At 38.8% G+C, this 9,114-nt stretch overlaps 1 protein-coding gene across 1 annotated transcript; it reads left to right on the top strand.

The window, feature by feature from the left end:
- The first annotated feature begins 4,935 nt into the window (after nucleotides 1–4,935).
- LOC122435870 (E3 ubiquitin-protein ligase RLIM-like) lies at nucleotides 4,936–8,475 on the top strand. The gene is made up of 2 exons (XM_043459965.1): nucleotides 4,936–5,179; nucleotides 6,839–8,475. The coding sequence occupies exons 1-2, from the start codon at nucleotides 4,936–4,938 to the stop codon at nucleotides 8,473–8,475; spliced, it is 1,881 nt and encodes a 626-aa protein (XP_043315900.1).
- The last annotated feature ends 639 nt before the right edge of the window (nucleotides 8,476–9,114 follow it).

Genomic DNA, 9,114 nt, shown 5'->3' with positions numbered 1-9,114 from the left:
CCTAGGATTAGTAGAAGGAAAGAAATCTTTAAAATTAGGGCAGAAATAAATGCAAAAGAAACTAAAGAGACCATAGCAAAAACCAACAAAGCTAAAAGCTTGTTTTTGGAAAAAATAAACAAAATTGACAAACTATTAGCAAGACTCGTTAAGAAACAAAGAGAGAAGAACCAAATTAACAAAATTAGAAATGAAAATGGAGAGATCACAACAGACAACACTGAAATACAAAGGATCATAAGAGACTACTACCAGCAGCTCTATGCCAATAAAATGGACAACTTGGATGAAATGGACACATTCTTAGAAAACTATAACTTTCCAAAACTTAACCAGGAAGAAATAGAAGATCTTAACAGACCCATCACAAGCAAGCAAATCGAAACTGTAATCAAAAATCTTCCAGCAAACAAAAGCCCAGGACCAGATGGCTTCACAGCTGAATTCTACCAAAAATTTAGAGAAGACCTAACACCTATCTTACTCAAACTCTTCCAGAAAATTGCAGAGGAAGGCGAACTTCAAAACTCATTCTATGAGGCCACCATCACCCTAATATCAAAAGCAGACAAAGATGCCACAAAAAAAGAAAACTACAGGCCAATATCAGTGATGAACATATATGCAAAAATCCTTAACAAAATTCTAGCAAAGAGAATCCAACAACATATTAAAAAGATCATACATCATGACCAAGTGGGCTTTATCCCAGGAATGCAAGGATTCTTTAATATCCACAAATCAATCAATGTAATACACTACATTAACAAATTGAAAGATATAAACCATATGATTATCTCAAATAGATGCAGAAAAAGCCTTTGACAAACTTCAAATTCCATTTATGATAAAAAAAACTCTCCAGAAAGCAGGAATAGAGGGTACTTAACTCAGCATAATAAAAGCTATACATGACAAACCCACAGCAAACATTGTCCTCAGTGGTGAAAAATTGAAAGCATTTCACCTGAAATCAGGAACAAGACAAGGGTGCCCACTCTCACCTCTACTATTCAACATAGTGTTGGAAGTGTTGGCCCCAGCAATCTGAGCAGAAAAAGAAATAAAATTAATCCAGATAGGAAAAGAAGTAAAACTCTCACTGTTTGCAGACGACATGTTCCTCTACATAGAAAACCCTAAATACTCTTCCAGAAAATTACTAGAACTAATCAATGAATATAGTAAAGTTGCAGGATATAAAATTAACACACAGAAATCCCTTGCATTCCTATATACTAACAATGAAAAAACAGAAAGAGAAATTAACGAAACAATACCATTCACCATTGCAACAAAAAGAATAAAATACTTAGGAGTATATCTACCTAAAGAAACAAAGGACCTATACATAGAAAACTATAAAACACTGATGAAAGAAATCAAGAGGACACAAACAGATGGAGAAACATACCGTGTTCATGGATTGGAAGAATCAATATTGTCAAAATGGCTATTCTACCCAAAGCAATCTATAGATTCAATGCAATCCCTATCAAGCTACCAATGGTATTTTTCACAGAACTAGAACAAATAATTTCACAATTTGTATGGAAATACAAAAAACCTCGAATAGCCAAAGTAATCTTGAGAAAGAAGAATGGAACTGGAGGAATCAACCTGCCTGACTTCAGACTCTACTACAAAGCCACAGTCATCAAGACAGTATGGTACTGGCACAAAGACAGAAATATAGATCAATGGAACAGAATAGAAAGCACAGAGATAAATCCACGAACCTATGGACACCTTATCTTTGACAAAGGAGGCAAGGATATACAATGGAAAAAAGACAACCTCTTTAACAAGTGGTGCTGGGAAAACTGGTCAACCACTTGTAAAAGAATGAAACTAGAACACTTTCTAACACCATACACAAAAATAAACTCAAAATGGATTAAAGATCTAAATGTAAGACCAGAAACTATAAAACTCCTAGAGGAGGACATAGGCAAAACACTCTCCGACATAAATCACAGCAAGATCCTCTATGACCCACCTCCCAGAATATTGGAAATAAAAGCAAAAATAAACAAATGGGACCTAATGAAACTTAAAAGCTTTTGCACAACAAAGGAAACTATAAGTAAGGTGAAAAGACAGCCCTCAGATTGGGAGAAAATAATAGCAAATGAAGAAACAGACAAAGGATTAATCTCAAAAATATACAAGCAACTCCTGAAGCTCAATTCCAGAAAAATAAATGACCCAATCAAAAAATGGGCCAAAGAACTAAACAGACATTTGTCCAAAGAAGACATACAGATGGCTAACAAACACATGAAAAGATGCTCAACATCACTCATTATCAGAGAAATGCTAATCCAAACCACAATGAGGTACCATTACATGCCAGTCAGGATGGCTGCTATCCAAAAGTCTACAAGCAATAAATGCTGGAGAGCGTGTGGAGAAAAGGGAACCCTCTTCCACTGTTGGTGGGAATGCAAACTAGTACAGCCACTATGGAAAACAGTGTGGATATTTCTTTAAAAATTGGAAATAGACCTGCCATATGACCCAGCAATCCCACTCCTGGGCATACACACTGAGGAAACTAGATCTGAAAGAGACACGTGCACCCCAATGTTCATCGCAGCACTGTTTATAATAGCCAGGACATGGAAGCAACCTAGATGCCCATCAGCAGATGAATGGATAAGGAAGCTGTGGTACATATACACCATGGAATATTACTCAGCCATTAAAAAGAATTCATTTGAATCAGTTCTAATGAGATGGATGAAACTGGAGCCCATTATACAGAGTGAAGTAAGCCAGAAAGATAAAGACCATTACAGTATACTAACACATATATATGGAATTTAGAAAGATGGTAACGATAACCCTATATGCAAAACAGAAAAAGAGACACAGAAGTACAGAACAGACTTTTGAACTCTGTTGGGAGAAGGCAAAGGGTGGGATGTTTCAAAAAACAGCATGTATATTATCTATGGTGAAACAGATCACCAGCCCAGGTGGGATGCATGAGACAAGTGCTCGGGCCTGGTGCACTGGGAAGACCCAGAGGAATCAGGTGGAGAGGGAGGTGGGAGGGGGGATCGGGATGGGGAATGCGTGTAACTCTATGGCTGATTCATATCAATGTATGACAAAACCCACTGAAATGTTGTGAAGTAATTAGCCTCCAACTAATAAAAAAAAATTAAAATAAAAAAAAAAATTTTTAATAAAATAAATGGGGAAAAAAAAAAAAGAAAAAAGCAGAGACATTACTTTGCCAGCAAAGGTCCGTCTGGTCAAAGCTAAGGTTTCTCCAGTGGTCATGTATGGATGTGAGAGTTGGACTGTGAAGAAAGCTGAGCACCGAAAAATTGATGCTTTTGAACTGTGGTATTGGAGAAGACTCTTGAGAGTCCCTTGGACTGCAAGGAGATCCAACCAGTCCATCTTAAAGGAGATCAGTCCTGGGTGTTCATTGGAAGGACTGATGCTGAAGCTAAAACTCCAGTACTTTGGCTACCTCATGCGAAGAATTCACACACTGGAAAAGACCCTGATGCTGGGAGGGATTGGGGGCAGGAGGAGAAGGGGATGACAGAGGATGAGATGGCTGGATGGCATCACTGACTCGATAGGCATGAGTTTGAGTAGACTCCAGGAGTTGGTGATGGACAGGGAGGCCTGGTGTGCTGTGATTCATGGGGTCGCAAAGAGGTGGACATGACTGAGCGACTGAACTGAGCTGAGATGGTGTTTGCCTCACCTGGTCTGTATCACTTGGCAATACAAACTGCTCCAACAATTGACATATCTGTAGAACTAGGACAATAACTGACCCAGTTTATGTTGGATGGATTAATTATTAAATAAGACAAATTAAATAATCTCAAATTCAGTAGCCAAATCTTGTCTTTACATGAATAATTTGAATGAAAAACTCTCAAACAAGTGTTAAGTGGGGCTTGCAGTATTAACGAGTCCAGAAATTCTTAGAGGTCTCCTTCAGGTAGCATAACAAATAAGCATTCGTTTATTTTCACCAGTAAATAAAGACATCCGGGTTGCACTAAGACACATGGAACAAAATCAGCAAAGTTGGTACTCATTACCATAGGCAAAATAAATATTACGTATCCATTTTTTAAAGTTCCTGTGATAGTCTGACTAGTTTTGTTTGCAAGAGACACAAGGACAAAAATGAAATCGAATGCTTTTGTGGAGAAGAAATTCCCTGGATGAGCAGAAAAGCCTGCCCAAGTTTTGGTGTTTTTTTGTTCGTTTGAAACAGGATTGAGGGGTCTTATAATCAAGATGCAGCCATTAAGAGCTAAAAGGGAGAGGACACATTGAAGAGAGTCAACTAAGACCCTGGTGAATTATCAAAAACTCTGAACTACTTTCTTAGTGAGAGTCTACGGTCTGAGCAACTCATGAGGAGAAAAGGCAGCGGTCCCGCGGCACCTGGAAATGAGGAATGCTACATTTAAGGAACCTGACTTGGGCGTGGCATTTTGAAGCCGGTGTCATGTAAAATGTAGCGAATGAAAATGCCTTCTGAAAGCCTGAGAACAGGCTGCGGCGGGGCAGAGCTGGGGGGGAAGGGGAAGAGTTTAAGGATGGTGCTTGGTACATTATAAACCCTCAGAAATACTGGCTGCTTTTGAATGAAATGAAACCCAACCTGAATCCAGCCCCTACTCAGTTCCTTACGGAAGACAATGGTTGCCTAGGCAACGCCTAAGCAAGTTCGGATGTAGAGGCGGATCTCAACTATTGCCTCACCAGAGAGTACAGAGCTGAGGTGCCATAGCGGAGTAGAGGAGCTGCGGGGAACTTAGGCTGACGGTCTGACCGAGTGTGTTCCGGTCACTCCCAGGTGGAAGCATAAACTAAATACAATTTGACTGCGGTTTTAGCGTTTCAGCACTATGTCATGAAATTCACATAATTTTACACTTGTTCATCGAGATGGAAAGCTCAGATTCCGACGATGAAGAAGACAGCGTTTCGGTCCGACGCAGAGATCAGAAAGACAGAAAAGCTCGAGAAGATGATTACTACAGATTCGTAAGTGATCTGAGTGAAGAAGATTACATACTTATGAGGGACAACAATTTGCTCGGCCCCCTAGGTGAAAGTACAGAAGAAGAGTTGTTGCAGAGACTGCAATTAATGAAAGAAAACCTACGACAAAACTCAGATGAAAATCCAGGTATATTTCTCTTTGGAGGGAATAGGATGGGATGAAAAAGGAACTTCATAGTATTAGATAATCACTTCATAATAGTAAATAGTAAATTATTAAGAAGTGGCATAAATTATTAGGTAAGGAACTTCTCATAAAAAAGAACTGACATTGACTTGGTTTGCGGTGAGAATGCCAGGGTAGGTTCTTTTTTTCCTGATTCACATTTGGGTTGTTTTAACTGGGAAACAGTGTGAGGTAGACTATTGGTTTTTGTTTGGTTTTTGGTTTTGTACCTCAGTGGAACGTTCCTCCTATGTCCCGAATTATTTTCTCTATCTATGAAAGTGAAAGTCACTCCGTCGTGTCAGACTCTTTGAAACCCCATGGACTATAGAGTCCACGGAAATATCCAAGTCAGAATACTGGAATGGAGGGGATCTTCCCAACCCAGGGATGGAACCCAGGTCTCCCGTTTTCCAGGTGGATTCTTTATCAGTTGAGCCACAAGGGAAGCCCAAGAATACGGGAGTGGGTAGACTATCTCTTCTCCAGCAGATCTTCCCGACCCAGGAATCCAACTGGGGTCTCCTGCATTGCAGGCAGATTATTTACCAACTGAGTTATGAGGGAAGCCCTCTCTATCCATATACATGTGTAAAAAAAAAAAAAAAAAAGCAAAAAGAAATATTTTATATTCTAACCAAATAGTTCTCAACTGGGGACTGTTTTGCTCTCCCCCACCCCAAGGGACATTTGACAATAGCTGGAGATATTTTCGGTCTTCACAGAGGGAGGCATGGGTGTTACTAGATCTAGTGGGCAGAGGCCAGAGATGCTGCCAAATATGACACAACACACAGGGTAGCTCCCCAAAATAAGAATTGCCCAGTTCCAAAATGTAAATAGTTCTAAGGCTGAGAAACCCTGCTGGAACCTCAGATCTGGTGCCTTCTCTCCCAGTGTGAAATAGAGGATTTTACTATCTAATGAAGAGGATACTATCACTTTGGTTCTTGAATATGGTCTTATATGTGCCATGCTAGGTTCAGTCTATTCATTTGATCTGACTTTCAGCTTAATGCCAATTAAAAACCTTGGTAATATTAAGAAGTATTCAAAATTCATATACTTTTAAACCTATAACCTTTGTTTATATTTGGGCAATAATCTTATATTGTAAAACAACTTAGACATTATCAAAAGCATATAACAGCCTAGGAGTAGTGATGTTGGAGACTAATGAGAATTAGACAATAATATCAATTGAATTAAAATACTAGCACTGTATGTTAACTGGTGTTTACCTTGTAGAATTGCTTTGGTGTTTTGACAGTGGACTGAAAAAAAAAAATGTCTCTTGACATGCCTCCCACAGTGGTATACAGGGCTGTGTATATGACGAAATATTGAAAAACAGACTTCCTTCAGATACCCTCTGAATTTATCTAGGATTAGTGTACTCTTTTTCAGATGAAATTGAAACTTCCCTGCCTTTACTTATAAATCTAGATAATATAGCTTTTAAAGTATCAACTCTGTAAATATGAAATCAGTTGAAAACATCTGAGTGTTTAAGTTCTCATTTTTGTTTGCTTTTTAAACCAAGTTTCAGAGTGCTACTTTATGATGGTTCCAATTTTGGTAGTTCTTTTATGGCCCCTCCCCCCCTTTTTTAATTCACAGAGAGACATGCTTCAGATGATACATCCAGTGATGACTCTGTACTAGACTGCCTTACTACTTCCGGACAAACTGAAAATGTGACAAGTGAGCAAAAAGAATATCCGTCTTGGGGAGAAGACAGCCAAAGTAGTGCTAATAGTGATGAGCTCAGATTTGGCTTAGAAAGAAATCTTGACTGGGATGATGAAAACTCAAATCCAGAGGATGAATGTGTAGCATCTGCAAAACTTCCCAGGAGAGAAGATACGGAAGACAGCCAAAGACAACTGGAAAATCCACAGTCTGAGCCACTATTTACAACACCATCTGCATCAGAACAAGATACAATGGAAACATTAATGGAAGTCCCACTGACTAGAAGTCAGAGAAGACTAAGAAGTAGGAGCCCAGTCTATCGCAGAACCAGAGCAAGGACTGACAGTTGGTCACCTCCACATTCACGGTGGGAATATTTTCCAAGTACTAATGAAGATATACCATCTCAGACTTTTAAAGAACCTCCCATATGTGAGAATGAGACATTTTCTAGAACTGGGCATGAAGAAACATTGAGACAGCAAATGCCTCGACATGAGTTGCAAACTAGGGATCTTACTGAAACTTCTACAACTAGGAATGCTGCAGATGAAGAATGTGATTCAGATACAACATGCAGTAGTGAATCTTGGGAAGTGATGGAAACAAATCTAACCACACCCTTCAATCTTGAAGTAGAACGAGTTCATTGTCCAGCATGTTCTCTGATAGACAGCAGAATTAGTAGAACTCAGTTAACATCTGACTCACTGAACATCACTACCACTTCAGAAAGTGAGGAAGAAGTACTTCAGCCTATGCTTTCATATTCTGATGAGGGCAATGAGAGTGCTTCTGTCAATACCATCAGAAATCCCGTTCATAGAATTTTAAATATAACAACTGTTTCATTTCCGAGTATATCATGGCAGACAATGATAGGATTTAGTTACTCAAGTAATCTTATGGACAGTGACAGTAATTTAGAGCATAGTGTCTCACCTCCAAGTGAATACATAGAAAGGGCAGAATCACCAAATGAAAGACATGGACCCAGTGGTAGTGATAGTCGACCTGGTTCTGCTTCAAATGCTAGATATAATCCTGATTTAAGTTTAATAGTGATCTCAGACTCAAGCCCCTATTCAATTTCTAGTTCTGCATCCAGTCCTATCTTAATTTCTAGCTCAAATGATGAAGATTCAGAAACTAGCTCTCTGATCTTGGTAGAGAATGAAGAAAGAATCTTATCAATAGGCTTATCAGAGACTGGGCAAGAACATGGACGAATGTCCCCAATAATACTTGATGATAGTGACTCTGGGTCCTCCATTAGCCTGGATGAGTTTCTCTTATTAAATGAAGCAGACCCACACCAAACTACAGGCCTTACAACAACACAGATTGAAAACTTGCCTTTAAGATATTTTGCAGAGAATGATTCACATGAAGTGTGTACCATTTGCATCACAGAATACACCGCAGGCAACATGCTACGCATCCTTCCATGTTCCCATGAATACCATTGTGCCTGCATCGATCGATGGCTGGAAGAACATTCGAACTGCCCTATTTGTCGTGGGCCAGTTGTGGATCCACCTGAGGCAGATAATTCTATGTGAGATCTGAATTCTCGGATATATAAAGTGTTATAATGATGAAAAAAAAAACAGCTGCCTTATGTCCACTTTTAGAGTTATTTATGTTGAAGTATAACTATCTGAATCTATATGTAACAATTGGAACTGAATTACTTGTTCCTGAAGAAATTATTGGGCTTTCCCAAATTTCTGTTTCATAATAAAAGGAAATATTAAAAAGTCAAACAGTGTTATCCTATCTGACAATAAAAATGAGTTACACACCATAGCAGTGCATTGAATTTCAATAGAAATGTAGTCTGTGCACTGGATTGCGATATTCCTGATGCCATGACAGAAATGTTCTAATATGATATAATCAATCCAGATAGATCCTAGTAGTACCTTCTAGTCATATAAATCCCAGATATCTCTTGGCCGTGTTCAATCCTGGTTGTTCATGCAAAGAAACAAGAACCCACTAAATAATTTAGAAGCAATTTAAGACTGCATTAGAGTCATTCACATTAAAAAGTCATGTTATATTCATAGAATGCCATAAAAAGCTTTGAAACCCTTCTCTTCCAGTTTATCCCTTATCCAGTTTATCTCTTCCATTTATCCCTTCTCCAGCAGTTTATCCCACACTCCCCAATACTACCTTAATGTTTCTCCTATTCC

Source organism: Cervus canadensis, chromosome X (assembly GCF_019320065.1).
Source record: "Cervus canadensis isolate Bull #8, Minnesota chromosome X, ASM1932006v1, whole genome shotgun sequence".
Lineage (NCBI taxonomy): Eukaryota > Metazoa > Chordata > Mammalia > Artiodactyla > Cervidae > Cervus > Cervus canadensis.
This window is presented reverse-complemented; position numbering and strand designations above follow the sequence as displayed.